This window comes from Miniopterus natalensis, chromosome 5 (assembly GCF_054644295.1).
Source record: "Miniopterus natalensis isolate mMinNat1 chromosome 5, mMinNat1.hap1, whole genome shotgun sequence".
NCBI classification, from domain to species: Eukaryota; Metazoa; Chordata; class Mammalia; order Chiroptera; family Miniopteridae; genus Miniopterus; species Miniopterus natalensis.
This window is the reverse complement of record NC_142085.1, coordinates 6,782,582-6,805,315: the sequence shown is the minus strand read 5'-3', so window position 1 is coordinate 6,805,315 and position 22,734 is coordinate 6,782,582. Positions and strand designations below refer to the sequence as shown.

The following is a 22,734-nucleotide window of genomic DNA, read 5'->3' as shown; positions in this document are numbered from 1 at the left end:
TCCTAGCACATTCACTTACACATTTGTCAAAACAGCTCTGTCTGCAAGTGTGAGAAGTGAATACTCCTAAAAGGCTCCAACTTGTGCACATATCACTGAACCGATACAGAATTGGCACACAATAGGGGCCCAATAAAGCACTTCTGACGTGACTGAATCAAACCTTTAAAGCACGAAGTTAAAACAATTTTTTTAATGCAGGAAATTCTAAGTTTCAGAAGAGGACCTTCATACTGAATCTCTGACCAGCAACTGATGACACTATTCATCTCTGAGGCTGATTAGTTCTCAAAACTGAAATCACCCAATCAGGAAACAAAGAAACAAGTTCCTTAGTTGGTATTTTCGGGATGTGCATAGAGAAGGGTGTTAGTTCTCACTGAGTGAGACTTGCCTGCTCCCTGCACCGTCCTCTGTCCTCCAGCATGGTGTGTCTGTGGTTTCCCGGAGGCTCCTGGATGGCAGCTCTGACGGTGACACTGATGGCACTGAGCCCTTTCCTGACTTGGGCCAGGGACACACCACGTAAGTGCTCCTTGGGGGGTGAGCTGTTGCCGGGTGGGGAAGAAAGAAAATTGGCTTTGTCACTGTGTCCAGACCATGTCCATTAGAAAACTGTGACATTTTCTTCAGTGGCCACCTACCTTTATCACATGGACCCCCAACTCTTTCCACAGGAAAAGGAGCCTGGGTGGCCGCCACTATGGGGGCTGTGAAGGGGCTCCCTGGCTATAGGCCGTTTCCTCTCAGCTCTCCTCCAGTCAAACCTCTCCAGCCCTGTGTCCCACTCTCTCAGGGCCTTGCGAGGATTTAGAAATAATGATTTCAGACTGCTTCCCATCCAGTGGTCCCCTTTATTTTATTGAGTTATCCCCCAAAAGGGAAACTTTCTCTGAAATTTTATGGGGAATCAAAAGGAATTCGAAGGGTCTCTTTTTGAAGATCCTGTGTTATGTCCTCAACAGAATCTGTGAGGTTGGTGCCTCTCCCAACTATGTGAGGGTGTATGAAGGGGCCTCCCCCACTATCTCCTTTCCTTCCCCCTGAACCCCAATGTTTGTAAGGCCTGTGTCCCTGTAATGAAGGTTCTCCAACAGAAGTGGGCTAGTGCTCTCTCTCCCCCCTGCGGAAAGCCCCCTGGAGCTGAAGCAGAGGTTCCTAGTACTCGGGATGACCCTGCAGATCAGGAACATCTATGGGGTTCTTTGCTGCCTTAAAGAACTGAAGGCATTTTCTGAACATCTGGCCAGATCAGTGTTCGTCGTGGATCTCTGTTGAACCTTTCTGTTTTAGCGGTTCCTCCTACATCTCTTCTTCTTTGGCCTGAGTCAACAAGTAGGGATTCAACTAGTAGAGATAAGTTGTATGAAATTCTATTTTCATAATCAAAAAATAATCAAGAATCAGAAGTTTCATATGGTTCAAACCATAAGCCCTGAGCAGAGTATAGAGAATGTGAAGGCGGTTTACATCCTATGGGGCTTAAAGTCAGTAATCAAGTCAAGGGAACTCATGAGCCTCCTGGAGTCTTGGCCCCAATGTCCCAGGTCCATTCAACCTGCCCTCGGTTTCCCTTCATTAGACAAGTTTGGTGACCTCTGCTCCCAGGTCTCCCTATTCCTTCCCCAGCTGTGTCATCACCATTCCTGAGACCCCAAAGCTCACACAGGCCTCAGCACTGGAACAGGTCCATAATGAGGATAAAATGTCATGATATTTTCCCTCTTTCTTAAAACCACCTTTTCCTTACCTGTGAAAGTTTCTTCTAGCAATAGAAAGAGTATAGGAGTTTGAGCCCCTGTTGCTTTCCAGGGTCCCCACAATGGTCAAGGCCTAGAACCTGGGTTCATTCATTAGACCACAGATATTTATCTGAGCGACAATGATATGCTAGGCTCTGTTCTAGGACCAAAGAATCCTATTTGAACAATAGAAAGTTCCCTTTTACCGTAAAACTTAGCTAACGTCAGGGGAAAGACAATAACCCAATAACACTTAAGAAAGGAAAAAATGTCAGAGAGCAATAATTGCTCTGAAAACCATACAGCAGAGTTACAGGGCAGAGAGACTTGGATTCGCCTGATGTCAGTCCACGGGGTTAGGGAGCTGTCCCTGAGAAAGTGACATTCAGAGGCATTTGAGACCTGAGTGATGAGAGAAGCCACCATGTGAAGATCTGAGGGACAGGTATTCCAGGGGAGGAACAGGGAAAAGCTGAAGTGGGGGACTGTGTTTGCATGTCTAAGCGACAGGAGGAAGGCCAGAGCGGCTGAGGCACAGCGAGCAAGCTGGGGAGCGACACTGACACAGGAGGAGGTTGGGAAGACGGGAGACAAATCATACCGGGCCCTGGTGGCCATGGTGAGAAATCTGAATTTTATCTGAAGAGAGCTGAGAACTACTGGAGGGTTACAAGGAGAGGAGAGTCCATTTATATTTGTTTTAAAAGTAAGAATTCTAGCCACCTTGTGGAGATTGGGTTGGGGGTTCACAAGTGAGTGCGGAGGAGTCTCCAGGGCAGACGTGCCCGGGCCCGTTAGTGCGCTGCGGCCAAGGCGGTGGTGAAGCTAAAGAGCAGATCTGGGCGGATCGCTCGATGCCGTGTTGAGGGATCTGATGGGTCGGGGAACACAGTCAAGCTCATCCCTAAGGATTTTGTCTGAACAATCTGAGGAAACTTGGAGGAGCCGTTTATTGAGAGAGGGAAGACTGTGGGAGAGAATTATTCAAGTGGGTGGTTAGGAATAAATATTTTGTTTGTTTGAAATGATTTTTTGACATTCATGTGGAGCTGTCAAGAGGTCGGTTGAATACGGGAGCCTGGAGTTCAGGGCCAGCCAGGACTGGAGGTGTCTGTGTTGGTGTCAGTGACACATGTGCTGTGTTATATTCCAGGGAGGTGGAGGGGGCCACACAGTGAGACTGTGTAGCAGACAAGACACAACAGGCGCCGAGCCCAGAGGACCAAGGGCCAATGAGTCAGCAAAGGGGACTGGGAAGGGTGCCAGGGTGGTGAGGAAAACCTGGGGAAGGTGATGCAGGGCAGTGAAGGGAGGCAGATTTTTCCAGAAGGAGGGGGAGGCCGGGCGTGGTGAGAACAGGCAGAGAAGCGAGCACTGGGCTTGGTGGACGTTAGCAGTGGGTGGAGTGCACGGGATGGAACCCGGACTGGACCGTTTGAGGAGAGACTGGGAGCTGAAGACGTGAAGGATGATTACAGGTGACTCTGAGCAGTGGCCTCAGGGAGAGACTGTGCTCTGGGATCGAGCAGCCCGCTGGGCCTAAAGCATGAGAATAAAAGAGTCTGAAAAGAAGCTGGGCGGGCTTGAGAAGCAGAGATGTTCAGTCATCAGCAAGGAGCCACTGGGGTGACCTTGAATGCAGAGGTGACCGGTTATGCAAGGGCCATTAATTATACAGCCAGTATTTATTAGTGACCCAGAAGAAGCCAGTTGTCACCCTGGGGGATGACGAGAGTGTCACCAACAGGACAGGTCTGGCCCCACCAGCATGGAGGCCGCACCTTTTTGCAGTTACTATGACCCAGGCCTAAAGCTGAGTATGTAACTCTCATAACCACCCTATCTTATCTGCAGCAATTAAAACTGTGATCATCTATGGGATCTAATTCAGAGAGTTTAAGTAACTTACCCTGTCACCTAGTGAATTGTAGAACCCAGATGACATGGTCTGGGTCTCAGCATCTAGAACGTCCCTCTCTCCTGCGTCAGCACAGTCCTTTCACACTAGGTTCCTGTCTGTCCCGTTATTACACACAAACCAGTGTTTCTGTGCTTTTGTTCAAAATGATATTTACTGATAAAATTAACTAAAGACAAATGCCAAATGCTAATGAAGATACTATTTGCTTTAGGAAGGTAAGGAATAGAAAGATCTGTGAGCTTGCATTCATAGGGGTTATAAGAATTAAAATAGCAATGCATTTATTACTTATATGATCAGCACTAGGAAGAATCGCCATTTAATTCCACACTTAATATCTTGTGAGGAATCCAGTGTCATTAAATCTATTTTAGAGATAAAGGAAAAAGGCCCATGGGTGTTAATATCTGACTCAAGTGAAGAGCTAATGTTCAAAGTTAGATTTCCTAGTTCTAGAGCTCGGGCTTCAAACACCACTAGTGAACAGGGGCTCGGCTGGGTCTGGGTTCCTGCTGGAATTCCTGATGTTCACATGGGCCAGTGTGGGTCTTCGGGTTGGGGCGGGCAGATGCTAGGGCTGCTCCTTCCAACATATAGGAGAAATTTACATGTATGTTACATTTATAATTTGAAAAGTTCCTTAGGGGCTCACACTAGGGACAGACCATCCTGGGCACATGAGAAAGAACACAAAGAAGTTTAAATTTTGTCAGCAGGTGGGCTAGGGTTGCTGAAGGAAATACGGGAGGCCCGATTAAATCTGTATTTCAGAGAAACAACAATGATTTATCTAAAATCCAAATGTAACTGAATCCTGCGTTTTTATTTGCTAAGTTGGGGACGTTTACCTTGGGCACATGAGCGTGGACAGATGGCGCTGACCGTGCAGGCTGCAGGGAACAGCAACTCCACACGTTTTGTTTCCGAACCTCCTCATGTGCCCAGAAGGTCCGAGAGGGTCTGAGTGGACCTGGTCTGGCCAGAGTGCCCTCCTCTCTGCCGTCAGTTCCGAGGGAAGGTCGGGACCTGCTCATTTTGTAAACTGTCTATATGAGGGTGTCACCTCAGTTTCTCCCCTTCTGCGGGGACCTGCCTCTAGAAACGAGAGTCCACACCCGGCCCGGGCGGGTAACCCGGTGCCTGCTGCTGTTGCTGGGAGCAGGGGGCAGCTAGAAATGGATCAGTTGGGACACTGAGCAGGATTCAAATGGCAGCGGCCGTAGTTTTCTACTGCGGATGAGACGTGCACCAGTGGAGAAGTTAAGAAAGATGACGGCGTGGAGGGTAAATTAAACGGCCTGGTGATGGACTGGCAAGGCGCAGAAACAGGTACATCTTGGTCCTGAGCAGATGTATTTTGCTGGAAAATTACTCTGCACGGGACCGGATTCCTAAGATAAACATACAGGACCAAGGCTTTCAGCAGACACGACGTTGGCAGAATGCGTGCGGGAGGTCTCCGCTGCGGCTTCATCGACAGTGTCATTTTCACCACAGATTGTTCAGATGCTTCACGGCCGCGGGGCTCCCCTGAGAAGGAGGGTTCACGGCCCCTTCCCCGCCCCACCCCTGGAACATCTGGCAATACTGAAGCCGCGTCCGGTTGTCACACTGCGGGTTTCTTCTGACAGCTGGCGGGATGAGGCCAGGGATGCGGTGCACAGCCCGGAGTACACAGCGGCCAACCACCCCGGCCCCAAATGTCACCCGCGTTGAGGCCGAGGACACTGCTGTACACGGGCTGTTTCCACAGCCTCCAGACGCACGCTCTGAACGCACGCTCGCCTCCAGTTCAGTTCTTCATGGTTTACTTTATGTATTTATAGACAGTTATAGAAATTAGCCACCTCTTGTTGAATCCATTGAATCCATTGAAGTTTAAAACCTTCAGTTTTATTTTTTGTCTCATGCAATGTTTGTGACAATGTCATGACTTCGCGGTCATCTCATCTGTATGGACTTTCAACAGCTGGTCCCTTAAGTCACACGCATGTCTGAGTGAAGGGTCCGCCTGTCTGCGGTAATTGGCTTCCACCCGTCCGTCCCCTTTTAGCCACAGGTGGGCCGGGTGTCCTGCGCCTGCTGGGCTCGGACGCGCAGAAAGGGGACGGGCCCTGTCGGGCTGCGGTTTCATCTCCGCAACACGGGCCGGGGGAGCCCAGTGGACCCCGGGGCTCAGGGTCCCGGGGCCTCCCCGCCCTCGGCCTCCCCCCGGCCCCGACGAGAGGCGACCCCTGGGCGCTGGCGGTCGGGTGCCCGTGTCCTCGTGTCCCCACCGCCTGGGGCGGCGTCGCCGTCAGAGTCTAACCAGGGTCACTGCTCGCTCTGTCCCCACAGCACATTTCCTGTGGCAGCTTAAGGCCGAGTGTCATTTCTCCAACGGGACCGAGCGGGTGCGGCTCCTGGGCAGCTGGATCTACAACCAGGAGGAGTTGCTGCGCTTCGACAGCGACGTGGGGAAGTTTGTCGCGCTGACCGAGCTGGGGCGGCCCAGCGCCGAGTCCTTGAACCGGCAGGAGGACCTCCTGGAGCGGCTTCGGGCGGAGGTGGACACGGGGTGCAGACACAACTACCAGGTGTTGGATAGATTCCTGGTGCATCGGCAAAGTGAGTGGGGCGGGGGGGGGGCTGTGCCCGAATGTTCCCCCAGCGTGTGCCCGACTGTTCCCCGAGTGTTCCCCCAGCGTGTGCCCGAGTGCTCCCCGAGTGCTCCCCGAGTGTTCCCCGAGTGTTCCCCGAGTGCTCCCCGAGTGCTCCCCGAGTGTTCCCCGAGTGCTCCCCGAGTGTTCCCCGAGTGTTCCCCGAGTGCTCCCCGAGTGCTCCCCGAGTGTTCCCCGAGTGTTCCCCAAGTGTTCCCCGAGTGCTCCCCGAGTGTTCCCCGAGTGCTCCCCGAGTGTTCCCCGAGTGTTCCCCGAGTGCGCGTGTGTAGGGCTGCGAGCGAGCACACTTGGGAGGGGACCCGTGAGGCCCGCTGTCGGGGACACTGGGGTTCTGCCCCGGGGGAGGGACGTGTGGGTGCCGTCTGTGTGTCTAGTGGGGGCAGGTTCGGGGAGCAGAGGTGGGGAGTGGGGGGGACGCGGAGTCGCAGCCTGTGGGCCGCCCCCTTCCTGTCCCGAGCCCCTGGAAGAGGCCGTGGCCTTGGGCAGAGGGTCAGTGGGGGGGGGGGGCTGGGGCACCTCTCATCCTCCCCAGGCTCCTCTTAGGTCTAAGTTTCCTGCTTTTCAAAAAAAAAAAAAAACTCCCTCCCTCCTCCTCCCTTAGTGTATCTATTTTTATGTAGCTGAAATGATTGTGAAACCACGGTTTTGAATTATAATTTTGTCACTGAGCGTACTGAGCTCACTGCCTTTATAAAGCTAAAGCATAGTAATTACATGTTAGCTTCTTACAGTTGTGACCATTTACCTCACAGTCTGAAACTTTGTCAATATTACCAAATGCTCAGTTGAAAATTCGCTTTTCATTTTTAATTTCCGCTGCTTTGATTTCTAAGGTTCTTCAACAGTTTCTCGCACTTGCTGGTTAATTGTCGCTCCTGCTCTAACTTGCCTGTTGTCGGTCCTCTCTGGGGTCCTGGTGTTTCCCTCAGTGACTTTATGGCTCCTCTGTGCAGCTAGATGGACCCTGCTGACCGGGTTCAGCACGTTCTCCTGCTCCTGGTTCGACTTCTGATTCTGGTTCATTACTTTCAGTGTTAAGAATTTAAACATCTCGCCCGGCAGGGGGTGGCTCAGTGGTTGAGCGTCGACCTGGAATCCAGGTGATCAGGGTTCAATTCCCGGTCAGGGCACAGGCCCAAGTTGTGGGCTCGATCAATGACTCTCTCATCATTGACGTTTCTATCTCTCTCTCTCCCTCTCCTTTCCTCTCTCTGAAATCAATAAAGATATATTTAAAAAAAGAAAAAAGAATTTAAACATCTTTAATGTAACAAATGTGCTGCAAAGTTGTTAGCAATGATTTACCCTCAGTTGTAAGTCTACGATGTAGTGGTTTAGCAGCAATGATTTCCCAGGGTGCTCCTCTCCTCTTCCTCCCCCTCCCCCTCCTCCCCCTCGGCCCCCCTCCCTCCCCCCCCCATCCTCTCCTCCACAATTGTGTATTGAGCCTGGTCTCAGGCAGGAAGCACACGTGTTACTGAATCCCAGACCCTGCTCTGAGCTCAAATGTCAGCTTGAAGAGAGATGGTTATGAAACGACAATAATTCCAGCACTAGATTTTTGAGGAGAGGGGTTGCTCAGCCAGTGTAACTAAGTACTTTTAACGAGTGACTTTCCTTGGTCCTTCCCTCTCCTGCAGGACTCGTGCTCCTCTGGGACTCGGCTCCCCGAGTTAGAGAATCCCCCGTGTCCTTCCCTCTTCCCAGGTAGAACCACTTCTGTGGTGGTCTCAGGTGCGAGAGCCGCATCCCCGATTTCACGCCCTGTGTCCCCATCTTCCCCAAGCTGTCCCCCAGTTTACCCAACTGCTTTGAATGACATTTTCTCTCCAAGTGAAGGAGGATAGTAAATAGCTAACACATAGTGATGCCTAAGATCCAGCCCTGGTTTTACATGTTTTAGGTCCACCAATCCTCATGTATCCCTAAGAGGCAAGTGAGTATTATTATCTGGTTTGCAGGTGAGAAAGCTGAGCAGAGAGGAATGTAAAATTCTCCCAGGTCACCCAGTAAGAGGCAGAGCCTGGATCTGAACCCAGACAGTCCCTGTTCCAGAAATCAGACATTTAACCAATACACTACATGCCTTGCAAAGATTTGTAAACACTTAAATTCAACAGTGAATAACTGTTTTGAGATATGAAAAAAATCCCACAAGTTTCCTCTGCATCTCAAATCGAGTGGGCACACGCTGGAGGGTCAGATTCAAGGCTCATGGCAGCAACTCCTGCTGGGCCGCAGGGCCGGCTCTGAGGGAGGCCTGCCCGAGCCTGGAGCCTGGGACTGGAGCCTGGAGGCCGAAAGGGAGCCAGCCAAGGAGCCTTCCCTGCCTTCCTCACATTGCCCCTCCCCCTTTCTGTCCTAGCTGCGCCTACAGTGACCGTGTATCCCGCCAAGACCCGGCGCCTGCAGCACCACAACCTCCTGGTCTGCTCTGTGAACGGCTTCTATCCAGGCCACATTGACGTCCGCTGGCTGCGGGACGGCCAGGAGCAAGAGGCGGGAGTCGTGTCCACAGGCCTGATCCGGAATGGGGACTGGACCTTCCAGATCCTGGTGATGCTGGAGACAGTTCCCCAGAGCGGAGAGGTCTACACCTGCCAAGTGCAGCACCCGAGCCGGACGAGCCCTCTCACCGCGGAATGGAGTGAGATGTGCTCGGACTCGCCCGCCTCACCCGCCACAGGGGACTCTGCTTATCCCCGGGGACAGGGCTCTCCCCTCCCCAACCACACTATCCTTTGCTGTGTCTCTGCAGCACAGGCCACCGGGGTGGGCCTGTGATCACTTCTGTGGATACCTAGAGCCTGGGAGGCCGTCATTCCTATCCCTGCTTTGACATTCCCACAATATCTCAGGTCTTGGTCCCCTTGGCCCTGGGCACCAGTCCCCTGCGTCAGCTGGGCTGGAACTTCTGCCTGTTGCTCTGAGTTGTCCACTGTGATCTGAGAAGAGGCTCATCCTCTACAACGTAGGGACCTTCCTGACACAGGAGAGGCCAGTGTCCGCTCTGCCATCTGTGAGCTCTGTCACCCTGCACCAGTCCTGAACCTCACTGAGCCCCAGGCTCCGCATCCATCAGATGCTGAAGCGGTGGCCTCGTGCCAGGGCTGGGAGGCTGCAGGGGCCAGTGCCTGCACCGCGTACCCACCCAGTGGGACCCAAGTCTCTTCTCCAGAAAGGGCCGACTGTGCTGGTTCCTCTGGATTCCTTCCCCCCCCCTCAAAGCTCTCAGTCCCAGTCTCAGGGAAGTTGGCTTTGGGATAAAAGCCACTAAAACTGGCTTCTTCTCCCAGGGGCACAGTCTGGATCTGCACAGAGCAAGATGCTGAGTGGAGTCGGGGGCTTCGTGCTGGGTCTGCTCTTCCTCGGGGCAGGGCTGTTCGTCTACTTCAGGAATCAGAAAGGTCAGGGGCCGCTGGGGTTCCCCGCAGACTTTATGGGGGGAAAATAGGACTTTGCTCAGGTTAGTCCTCTGTGTATCCATGGCCCGTATAAAGCCTTTCCCTGGCCGAGCTTAAATCTCCTGGAAATCCAGAAATAAACGGTCCATGGTTACTTATGGTTGAAACATAAGGAATTATGGCCGGTGGAGGTGGCGGAAGGGTTACCACGCCCGGAGCTTTGGGTCCAGATCCTGGGAGATGCAGGAGCAGACCCGACGGTGCATAAGATTACACCGGACGTGTGACAGAGGTCGGGGGGACGCTGGTCTCCATTCCTGCTCTTCTCTCTCCTCTGGTGTCATGTGAGGCTGGTGTGGCAATCGAGAAATCCCAGGGGGTCAGGGCGGGGACCTTGTTTTGGGGACAGATTTGCCTTCCTATCTTGAAGTGTTTACCTTCCTTCTCTTTCCCAGGACACTCTGGACTTCAGCCAGCAGGTAATGCTCCTCAGTCCCCTTTCAGAGACACACTCGCTTTCCCCAGAGCAGGAGGTGGGGTGACGGACAGGGGACAGAAACCCTGGGAGACACTGGGTCTGACCTCTGGCCGGGCCGTTTACACCGAAGCTCCTGCTCCCCGTTTGGTAACAGGCCGGCCCTGAAGGAGCTTTGGGGGTGACGCAGAACTTCTTCCTGCGGAGCTGAAACAGGAGGCCCGGGAGGGGACAGCGCCGCTGGTTGGCAGGGTCTGGAAACAACACTGCCCTCTGTCCGCAGGCCTCCTGAGCTGAGGTGACGATGGTGACAATTGAGGGGGAAGAGCCTTCTGTCCTGGCCTCTTCGCAGCATGAAAAGGTTTCCTGCTCGGCTCTTTAGTGCCTCCTGGCTGCCCTTTAGTCCTGCTTCAAGACCCTGCGGGAAACGTGCTCCCCGCTGGCTTCCTCAGCCCCCCGACCCGGAGCCCCCAGGATGGACGGGGAACCTCATCTCCACCCGCCCGCTCCCTTTGTACTCGGCCCTCGCTGTGCACTGGGCCCCTGAGCTCACCTCTCCCACGTTTCTGTATAAAATTTCCCTCCATTAAATACGGAGTGAAGACCATGTGCTCCTCAGGCCTCATGACAGGAAGTAGAGAGAAAAGACAAAGGGGATCTCGTCTCAACACAACAGTCACTTTCATTTCTTTTCCTGAATGCTGGTCACGTGGGGATCTGGAAGGCTCCCTGTTCCCTCGGTGCGTTTTCATGGGGTTTCCATTCTGTAACCAGGCCTGGCTTCCTGAGGCAGGAGAAAGCCTGCAAGGTACCATGCCCGGGCTCTCCTACGTCTGTTTCTCAAAGACAGACACACAGGTTCCTTGCCCCATGGGGACAGAAAGGGGACATGTCTAAGAAATGCAGCTCACCTGTAAGGATGTGATGCCTTCACAGTTTCTAGAATCATGTTCTTTTATCTTTTTGTCTCTGATTTTTCAAAAGAAGGTACCTAAGCCCCGGTATCTCTTGAAGTCCCCTTTTATTAGACTCATGGTGAGCTTCCACACTTGAGTCTTTTCTGTCTCTCAGATAAAAATCAGCACTGTGCTGACTCTTTGCCCTGAGATGCACCCTTCCCCATAAATAGGCCTCAGAGACCCTCAGGAAAAAGCCCCAACTCCAGCGGCAAAGATGCACTTCTGAGGCCCTCCAGGTTGTGTGACAAACTCACTGTCACGGGAAAACCCTGTGTGGGTCGTGTTTCAGCATAAATGAGGGGCAGTGCTGGGAAACAAGGGGGAGTCTGTGAATCCACTGACATGCAACCTAACAGCAAAATACTCTGCACTGGAAGAAAGGTGAGAAGACTCTGTGAGGTAACCTCCAAAATGTGTTGGGGTCTGGAACAGGAGAGTTTGCATAGGACACAACATGTTTTTAGCAAAATAGAGGAGAAAAGGCGTATATAGCTATACCCATTCTCTCTTTCTCTCTGCCTCTCTCTTCTCTTTGTAAATAGAAACAATAGAGAATTTTAAAAAAATGGTTACCCCTGGGGCAGAATGAGGGTTAAGGGGACAGTGATAAAAGCTAGACTTATATTTTATACAGTAGTTTTATCTTGAGAAACATTCAAATATTTTGTATAATAGAAAATTTAAATCAAAACTTTGAAAAGATAATACATAAAAACTGAAAACAAACTAACAATTGAAATAAACTTGATAAAAATATATAGTGAAAAACAAGCTAAAAAACAAAATGAAAACTTTTTTGACCCTTGGATAAAAGGTTGTGAAACTATAACGGTAAATCAGTATATAGCTCTGTACTCCACGGACTAATAACATAAGGAGCTGGATGGGTTTCAGGGAGAGGCAGCTCCTGTGGTGAGAAGATGAGGGGTTCTGCTCTTGTGTTTCCTCTGAATTGTCAGTTTCAATGCGAATCTACAATCTAAAGAGTAGATAATAGACTGAGTGTATTTCAAAGGAATAGTGATTTGAACACAATTTATCTAGTGTCAGAGACAACTATTTATTTTCAGGCAAATTCAAAGATTATTATATGCATATTTTAAGTATCTTGCGCATTAGTTGTGTGAAACAGGTTATCATCCTGTAGACATTTAATAAGCCGATAGTAATGGCTGCAATATGCCTGCAGTTGGGGTAAATTCTGTTTAAACCCAGGGTTGCACCTTCACTTTTGCTTTGTTCTCTGAGATGAAGAAGGAAGTTGTCTGTTTTATTTTAGACCCGTGGTGTGAAATTATAAGGTAGAATTAGAGTATGTTTTCTGCTACTAGTACAAGATCCAGCCTAATGGAACGTAGAGCGCAGGTGGGGTATCTCCAGAGTTGGTCAGTTCATCAGGTCAGTGGCACCGCCAATGACCCTGGACGTGGTACCTGGCGCCTCTGTTCACCTGGCTCTCCTGAGACACAGTAGGATGCCTGAAGCAGCCTTAGACTTCGCACTGTCTCACAACAACTGCCAAAGGCAGGGAAAGAGACTGTTCTTCTTTTGTGCTTTTATAAGGAGCAACTAAACCCCCCCAGAGTCCCCCCACTGCACCCACTTCCCACAGCGAGGAGGACCCTGGGATCACAGCCGGAGGCTCAGGAGCCACAGCTCACCCTCTGCGGGCTGGGCCTGCCTCCCCTGCTGCACACGGAAGAAGAGCAGAGTCATATTCTTTTAGCAAGAAAGAAATGGTAGATGGGGCGGGGAAGAATGATTTAGGGCACAGAAACTACAGCGTCAGCACTGTAAGACTGCTTATACGTTTAATCATTTCCTCATAAATGATGATAGATTCCTGATGGGCACCATGGATTCAAGCTTATGGGGACCCTAACATCCTTTTGTGTGTTTTGAACATTGAGAACTAAATGTCAGCCTTACACTTAATTACAAAACACAAACAAGCAAGCAAGAGGATTAATTTGTTTTTAGAATTTATTAGGCTGATACTTAATTTTATGAGAGAAATATATTTTCCATGGATGTTTTTGAAAAAGACACATAAAAATGACTGGCTTTATAAGATGCTAAAACCTAGTACACATTTATTAACCACTTTTGCATTGATTAATTATTGGGTAAATATACCAGTAAAATAGAGACCTGAATTAGATGCCTGAGGCTTAGTTTAAGGCAGAGAGTTTCAAGTTGTTGGTAAGATAAATCCCAAACACAGTCCTTTTAACAAAATAGATCCCTGATGAGTAAAAATCAAAACATATAAAGAAAGTAAAAAATTAATAAAATAAGGGTTATTGTTTCCATTACTATCATCATCATTGTTATAATTGTGCTTGAGGACAAAAGCCTTTCTAACCCTGATGCTTCACCGATGGGAGTGTAGAATGTTACAACTACATCAGACAACACTTGGGCGATTTCTTAAGAAGTCAAACACAGATTTGCCTTATGACCCAGCAATTCCTCTCCTTGGAATCTACCCAAGAGAAACGAAAGCACATATTCTCACAAATACATGTGTGCAAAATGTTTATAGCAGCATTAGTGGTAATAGCCCCAAGCTGGAAGTAATCCAAATATCCATTAGTTAGTGAATGTATTAAAAAAATGCACTATATCCATATAATGAAACACTAGCAATAAAAAGGAACAATTGCAAAACACACACACAAAATGATGATACATGTTACAAAATGAATGAACTTCAAAAACATTATACAAAGTGAAAGAAGCCAGACACAAAAGACTACATGTCATATGATTCCATTTACATGAAATATCTGCACAAAGCAAATTTGTAGACTCAGAAAGCAGATCAGTTGGAGCCTAGGGCTTGGGGTGGAGGTGGGGATTAAATGTAAACAGGGAAGGTTTTGGGGTGATAGATATGTTTTAAAACTGGGTTGTGGTAATAGTTGCATAGAACTATAAATTTACTAATATCATTGAATTTTACACATATAAAGAGTTTTGTGGTATATGTTATATCTCAAGCCTGCTAGAAACAGCTTTTCTAAAGGAGAAGTTATGTAAGCAAGATAAAATCCCAAAGACATACCAGAAAAATATATTTGAATAAAAAATATTTCTTTGCATTGAAAAAAATAAAATTAAAAGAAATATGTAAAACTCAGGGGAAAAATGCAACACAAAAGGCAGACATTGGGTCTTTTTAAAAAAATGCATTTCTTTTTAAAAAAAACATGCTTTTAAAATTGATTTCAGAGAAAGGAAGGGAGAGAGAGAGAGATAGAAAAATCAATGAGAGAGAGTCATTGATTGGCTGCCTCCTGCATGCCTCCTACTGTGGGTTAGCCCCAAACCTGGCATGCACCCTGATGGGGAATCAAACTTCATGGGTTGATGTTCAACCACTGAGACACACCAGCCCAGCCATTGGGCCTTTTTACTATGTAAAATTTCCACCAAGTCAATAATAAAAGCCCAACCAAAATTGGGCCAATGCATATAGATTATTTATAGATAAAAATTTACCAGTGGCCAATAAACACAAAATATTTATAGAAACTCACCAATAATCTGAAAAATGTGAATTCAAATAACAATGGGATTAAATATTTCTTCTCCCCAATTGGATTTATAAGAGTCTGTGGGAATGGATTCTCTCAGATGTTGCAAGGATCATAAGTGGGTGGCAGCTTGGCAGTAACTATTATAATTAAAAATGCAAATGCCACATGACTAACAACAACAAACATTCATTTTCAGGTAACTACATTAGAGAAATACTACTACATGAGCCCAAGCAGACATAATTGAATGTTTGTTGCACCAGGGTTTGGAATAGTAAAAGCATTTTCAAATTCTAAAAGAAAAACATAAATTTGTCTTGACTTGTACATCAAAAAACTGTGAAAACACGTGAAGGGACAGTGTGCTGCAAGGTGGCACTTGGTGCTGAGCACCGTGAGATGTGCATGCATCGGTGCACCCCTCCGGATAGTTTGGATAATCCAATACTCCACCCCAGGTGTTTACACTCTTGGTAACTTCTCACATACATGCCCAAGATGACATATAAACATGTAATAGAAGAGGAAAGAAGCAGCCTGAGTTTTCAGGTAGAGAACAGATAGATTATGATATAGCCATGCATTAGAGTAATATACAGAGCTTTAAAGAAATTACCAAGCGCTATCAACATAGCTAGGAAAACAATAAACCACAGTGGCAGTTAGGGTGATGAAAATTACAAGGGCCATCACTGCCACCAGAAGAACAAGAAAAAATGTATGAGCTAAACAGGTAAACTGAAAAAAATTTTTTTAAAGACTTAAAAAAGCTGTAGGTGCAAAGAAGCCTAACAATGCCGAATTCTGCAGGCGGGCCCTTTCTGCTTAGACGAGCAGCACGGTGCTGCACACTCTCACCCCGGGACCACCTGCCGAACATCAGCATGGGTGGACGGCGGGCCTGGCACAGGGAGGGAGGCGATGGAGGGGGAAACGAGGAAGCCTTGAATAACCCTGTGGGCTCGCTCGTGTGATGGGTTCGAGTCTACAGAGCTGCGAACAATAACATAGGCTACTTTCCCTGCCAGCTGATTCTCCCCCCAGAGCGTTTGCTGAGTCCATGGTGGTGTGGGGAGGTGGGAGGCAGGTAGAAGGCAGTAAAGCTCTCTATAGTTTTATGCAAACAAGCATCAGTAAGGAAATAAAAGACATGAACAGTACTTTAAATCATCTTGACCTAATTAACATTTAAAATTGACGTGTATAGGAACTATACCCAATAGCTACAGGATAAATATTTCTTTAAATTTCACAAAGAATATCTATGAAATAGATAATATGTTATGGCCATAAAACAAGTCTCAATAAATTTCGCAGGATTAAAATCACACAAAATGTATTATTTGACAACAACCTTATTAAATTACAAACTTATAAGATTGAGGCAACCAACTTTTTGGAAGTGAAATAAAGTACTTCTACATAATCCATGATTTATTAAAGAGTAATCAGATGAGAAACTGAATATTTTAAGATACGGGAATTTCTAAATTTGAAATATGCAACAAAAACAGTTAGTTATTAGAGAGGAACTTAAAGATTTAAATGTTTATAATATAAATGGAAAAATATATAAAAATCAGAGATCTAAACTTTTAACTTAAGAATCTAGGAAAAGTAAATTTAACAACAAAAAAAAAAGAAAAAAAGAAGAAGAGAGGAAGTAATAAAGGTAAGAGAGGAAACTAATACAATTGAAAATAGATGTATAATAATAAAAATTAACAGGACCCGAAAGTTTTTTGCTTTTCTTTTTCCTTCTAGTCATAAACCACCTACAAGATTGATAAGAAAGAAAAAAAACCCAAATCACAAAGTTATTAACATCTGGAATGAAAAAGACGACATTCCTACAGATCCTACAGACATTAAAAGACACTAAGAGAATATTATAAATAATTTTGTGTAAGTAGGTTTGACATTTTAGTTGAAATTCCTTGAAAAAACACTATTTCATTATCTATTCCTGTGTAATAATTCACTCCCAAAACTGGTGGCTTAAAATTTAATGATTTTTTATTTATTTTCATTTTCAGCCATTTAATGATACTTCACAGTTCTGAGAGTCGATTGAGCTCAGTGGGTGGTTCTCACTTGGGGTCTCTCATGTGGTTATGGTCACCAAGTAGCTGGGGCTGGGTCCTCAGGAGGCTCACCTGGGACACTGAGACACTCTCTTCCTCTGCATGCAGTTCCAGTGCCTCGAACGTGGCCTCCGTGGTCCCATCAGCAATGAAGGGAATATTATAATATTAAATTTATATCACCTGTGGCTGGAGACTCCCAAGAGAGAAGAGTAAACCTGCAAGACCCCTTTAGACTTAGCCTCAAAACTGTGTGGCATAATTCCCACCACTTCTAATGGTCAGATTTAAGGGACTTAGAGGAGGGTACAATCTACCTCTCCATGAGATGAATGGTAAATAATTTACACCCCTCTTTAATCTATCAGACACAATTTACCAAAACGGACTCAACAATAGACAATCTTATAGTCTTATATCTGATAAAGAAATTGTAACTGTTAATAGAAACATCCCCCAATGGGAATTCAAGGCCCCATTTGCTTCGACGTTAAATTTACTAAATATTTTGAACCCATCTAGAATTGGTTGTTTTGATGATTTGAGTAGACATTGCAGTAAATTTTCTCAAGAGCACATTTCAATGCCTGAGCAGCATTTGTTGAGAGGACCTCCTTCCTCCCATTGCACTCAGAACCACCCTCCACCACAGCATCGCGTCCGGAGGAGGCCTGAGCCACCCTCCACCACAGCATCGCATCTGGAGGAGGCCTGTTTCCAGAATTTTGTTTGTTGTCTAGTTTGTCTGCGTGGAGCCAACTCCACACTATGCTAACTAGGACACAACAAGGTGTTAACCAATATAACCGATACCAACAATGTTCATTCACATTAACATTTTGTTACTTTATACTGAATTTCTTCCAGTTTAGTTCTTATTTTTAAAAAATTCCTTGGCTAATTTAAGACTTCAGTATTTACATATGAATATGAATTTTAAATTTAGCTCGACAATCTTCACACACACACACACAAGAAAAACAAACAAACCAGAAGAAACAAGAAGACACAAGACAAACAAACAAGCAAGCAAACAAAAATCCTTGCCATGATTATTAATGATAATTTTACTTACTAGAGATCAATTTGGAGAGAACTGACATCTTTAATATATTTACTCTTATAACCTCCAAATTGTATATTCTTGTCACTTTCGTAGGCACATTAATTTCTCCCAATGATGTCATCTACTTTTCAGTCTAGAAATCCTGTTCATCTTTTAGATTTATTCCTAGATGTTTGATATTTTTTATGCTATTGTGAAAGGTAACATTTTTTTGATTTTGATTTTGATTTGTTTCCGGTGGAGCAGTGTAAAGGAAAAACTCAGTGCAGTCTACCTTCTGCACAGAGAATAACCCAGTTCTTCCCACTATGTCTTTCTTCCCCGTGTCTCCTCTACCACTCGCACAGCACACTTTACTTCTGACATTTCTGGTCATTAAATGGGTGGAGGTTTTTCTCCAGAACAAGTAATTCTCTGTGGCACCAGCTGCGTACTACAATTTAACTCAGTTCTGGCACTATCTACTTAGAGATAGTGTCACAGCCCATGGGTTAAGGGCTCAGACCCACAAGACTGCCCCCCGTCACACACACTTCAGGCTCTAGTCGTGAGCCTGGTTATCACCAACTAATGATAGATCAGAGGTTTCAACAGTTTCCTCCTTGGGTTTGATTAACTTGCTAGAGTGGCTCACAGAACTCAGGGAAACAGTCACTTATGTTTATCAGTTTGTTAAAGGATATGATAAGAGATACAAATGAAGAGGTACATAAGCTGAGTACTGGGAGAGTACCGAGTGCTCGAGTTTCTGTGCCTGCAGAGTTGGAGTGCGTCACCCTCCTAGGGTAGATGTTTCACCAGCCTGGGAGCTCCCTGAACACCCCATTATTGGGATTCTATGGAGCTTTCTCACTAAGCATGATAAGTTATTAAGCCCATTTTCAGCCCCTCTCCCCACTGTAGAGCACGGGGTGGGGGTCGGTGGGTGGGTATACAAGCTCTTAATCATGGCTTGGTCTTTCTGGTGACCAGCTCCCTCTCAGGGCCAGCCATCCAGGAGCCACCCAGAGTCTCCTCGTTAGAATATAAGTTGTTCCTAGTGCTCTTATCACTTAGAAACCTACAAGGGTGTTAAGAGGCCCAAGTCAGCGTCAGGGTTAAAGACAAATATTAGCAATGGCATCAAAAAGAATAAAATACATAGGAATAAATTTAACCAAAGTATTGAAAGATCTGTACACTAAAATCTATACATTGGTAAAAAAATTGAAGGAGGTGCAGATAAATGGAAAATAATCTGTACTCATGGATTGAAAGCATTAATATTATTAAAATATTCATACTACCCAAAGCAATCTACAGATTCAATGCAATCTCTAACAAAGTTCTAATCACTTTTTCCATGGAAAGAGAACAAACAAAAGAACCACAAGAGACCCCAAAAGCTAACGCAATCCTGAGAAAGAAGAACAAAGCTGGAGGCATTATGCCCTCTGATTTCAAATTATATTACAAAGCTATAGCAATCAATTTGTGTAGTATGGACATAAAAGCAGACACACAGATCAATGGAACAGAATAGAGAGCCCAGAAATACATCCAAAAATATAAGGTCAATTTATGACAAAGGAGCCAGAATATACAATGGGGTAAGGATGGTCTCTTCAATAAATGGTGTGGGGAAAACTGGACAGGCACATGTGAAACAATGAAATCTGACCAATGTCTTACAATATACACAAAAATTAACTCAAAATAAACTAAAGGCTTGAATGTAAGATTGGAAACTATAAAACTGGTAAAGAAAACATAGGGGCTAAACTCCTTGATATCAGTCTTGGTGAAAGTTTTTGAATCTGCTACCAAAAACAAAATCAACAAAAGCAAAAATAAATGTGAGATGACATCGAACTAAGAAGCTTCTGCACAGCAAAAGAAACCATCAACAAAATGAAAATGCAGCCTACTGAATGGGAGAAAATATTTGCAAGTCATATATCCCTAAGGGGTTAACATATTACAAACTCATACAACTCAATAGCAAACAAATAAACAAACAAACAATCTCATTAAAAATGGGCAGAAAACCTGAATAGACACTTTATAAAGTAGACATATGATGACGAACAGGTCAAAACCACAGTAAGACATCCCCTCACACTAGTATGAATGCCTATTATCAAAAAGTCAACAAATAACAAGGGTTGGTGGCGAGGATTTGGAGAAAACGGAATACTTGGGCACTGTTGGTGGGAATGTTAATTGGTGCAGCCACTGTGGAAAACAGTATGGAGGTTTCTTAAAAGATTAAAAATAGAACTACCATATGATCCAGCAATTTCACTTCTGAATATTTATCTGAAGAAAACAAAAATACTAACTTGAACAGGTATATGCATCCCATGTTCATTGCAGCATTATTTACAATAGCCACAAAATGGAAACAACCTAGGTGTCCACTGACAGATGACTGGATAATGAAAATGGATAATGGGATGGAATATTATTCAGCCCTAAAAAGGAAATATAGCAATTTGCAACAACATGAATGGACCTAGGGGGTATTATACTAAGTGAAATAAGTCAGATAGAGAAAGACAAATGCAATATGATTTCACTTACATGTGGAATCTAAAAGACAAAATAAGTAAACAAATGAAACAGAAAAAATCATAGATAAGCTTCTGATTTTTGAGAACTGATGGTTGCCGGATGGGAGGGAGCTTATGGGTATGAATGAAAAAGGTGAAAGGGATTAAGAAGTACAAGTTGCCAGTCATAAAATAAATAAGTCATGGGAAATATAGTCAATAATATTGTCATAAATTTGCACGATGACAGATGGTTACTAGACAGCGTGGTGATCACATTGTAAGGTATATAAATGTAGAGTCACTATGCTGTACATGTGGAACATATATGCAATATAATATTGTAAGTTAACTATACTTTAATAAAAGAAAAGGCTGTTTTTTTGAAAAGGTTGGTTGAATTAACAAACTTCTAGGAAGACTGACAAGAAAAAGAAAAGTAAGAACATGCAAATTACCACTGTCAAGAATAAAACAGGGGGTATCATATCAGACACTTCCCACATTCAGAGGACATCCGGGAACACTAAAAACAACTTTACACATAAATTTGACAACTTAGATGAAAATACCTAATTTCTTGAAAACCAAAAACTACTACAACTGATTCAATATTAAATAGGTAAATTGAATAGCTCTGTAACTATTAAAGAAATTCAATGCATAGTTGAAAGACTGATGAAAGAGAAATCTCAAGGCCCAGATGGTTTCACTGGAGAAATCTATCAACCATTTTAAGTGGAATTAACACGTCTCCAAAATTCCTCCAGAAAATAGAGAATGAGGAACACATCCCATTGTATTTTATGAGGTCACCATTTCCTGATACAAAAGCAAATACGGTGCAACGAAAGAACACTAAAGATCAATATGCCTGAATGACTATACATGCAAAACTCCTTAACAGCGTATTAGCAAAAAATCCAGCAAAATTTTAAATATATATATATATTCCAGAGAAAGAGGAAGGGAGAGGGAGAGCAGAGAGAGAAACATTGATGTGAAAGGGAAACATTGACCCACTGCCTCCTGCCCCTACTGGGAATCAAGCCCGAAACCCGGGCATGTGCCTTGACTGGGAATTGAACCCTGACCGCCCGGTTCATGGGTTGATGCTCAACAACTGAGCCATGCTGGCCAGGGCAAAATTCAGCAAAATTTAAAAAGAATTATATACTATTTCAAAATGAGGTTTGTTTTAGTGATGCAAGTCTGGTTTAACAGTTGAAAATCAACCAATGTAATACATCATATTAATAAACTAGAGGAGAAAGGCCACATGGTCATACCATTAGTGCAGAAAAAGCATTTGACAAAACTCAATACTTATTTATGATTTTAAAAAGCCCCTCAAAATATAGGAATGGAGGGAAACTTCTCAACTTGATTAACTCACAGAAAAATTTTACAGCTAAAATCACACTTAATGGTGAAAGGCTAGTGTTTTCCTTCTGCTGCTCTCACCGCTCTTATTTAACTAGTAACAGAAACCCCGGGCAGCACAGCAAAACAAGGAAAGGAAATAGACGCATGCTGTTGAGAGATCTGAGATGTCAAGTGCTGCCATGACATCTTCGAGCCTCAGAGCTTCCCCAAGACTAACTATGCGTTCTCCTGTTTCCACCAGTCACATTCCCCCACCGGCCACGTCTATCAGCCGGAGAGCTGCTCTCCACCCAGCCCCAGCCCACGGCTTCAGTTCTCTGGCAGCCCATGGCACGATTCAAACACACCAATCACATCTTCCCCTGGAAACCAGGGGCACCCCGTCCTACAAAGCCTGCCTCTCCCAGTCCTGAGTGCAACCCCAGGGGCCCTGCACAGCGCGGTGTCCCCTCCTCAGGCTGTGGGTACATGTGACAAACTGCCATCCATCTCATCTGTCCACCTTGGGTGTTGTGGGTTCAGCCATCTCGTACCATTTAGGGGGAAGGGCCCCACTTTTATCAACAAGGTGACTTGGAGGTGGTCAGAACCCACGTAGATCAGAAAGGGAGAAATAAAACTGTCCTTGTTCAGTCTGTGTGACTGTCTACATTAAAGACCCCGGGTTGCCACCCGCACCAAACAGAATCCAAGATCAACCAACAAATTCATTTGTATTTCTGTATGTGGCAGTGAAGACATAAAAACAAGAATGAAAAATGCAATACCATTTACAATCACTGCAAATAAAAAGAAACACAAATATAACTGACAGAACCTGTATCAGACTTGTATGGGGAAATTCGGATGAAACTGATCAAAGATCTGAATAAGTGGAGAGGCTTACCATATCTCCTGAGACTGATATCCTACTTTCAAGCAGCTTTAATCCAAACCCCAGCAATAATTTTAATAGTTGTAGACA

At 45.5% G+C, this 22,734-nt stretch overlaps 1 protein-coding gene across 1 annotated transcript; it reads left to right on the top strand.

Annotated features, from left to right (window-relative positions):
* Positions 1-416: 416 nt before the first annotated feature.
* On the top strand, positions 417-10,644 carry LOC107541585 (DLA class II histocompatibility antigen, DR-1 beta chain-like). Its single transcript, XM_087817083.1, has 6 exons — positions 417-525; positions 6,001-6,270; positions 8,689-8,970; positions 9,620-9,730; positions 10,183-10,206; positions 10,486-10,644. Exons 1-6 carry the CDS (start codon positions 426-428, stop codon positions 10,497-10,499), a joined length of 801 nt encoding a protein of 266 aa, XP_087673209.1. The 5' UTR covers positions 417-425; the 3' UTR covers positions 10,500-10,644.
* The last annotated feature ends 12,090 nt before the right edge of the window (positions 10,645-22,734 follow it).

Excerpts from the sequence above, each read along its gene's own strand:
- LOC107541585 (XM_087817083.1), top strand. The coding sequence starts at position 426 with ATGGTGTGTCTGTGGTTTCCCGGAGGCTCCTGGATGGCAGCTCTGACG. Across the intron at positions 8,971-9,619 it reads CCCTCTCACCGCGGAATGGA|GGGCACAGTCTGGATCTGCA; the intron begins GTGAGATGTGCT and ends TTCTTCTCCCAG. Across the intron at positions 9,731-10,182 it reads CTACTTCAGGAATCAGAAAG|GACACTCTGGACTTCAGCCA; the intron begins GTCAGGGGCCGC and ends TCTCTTTCCCAG.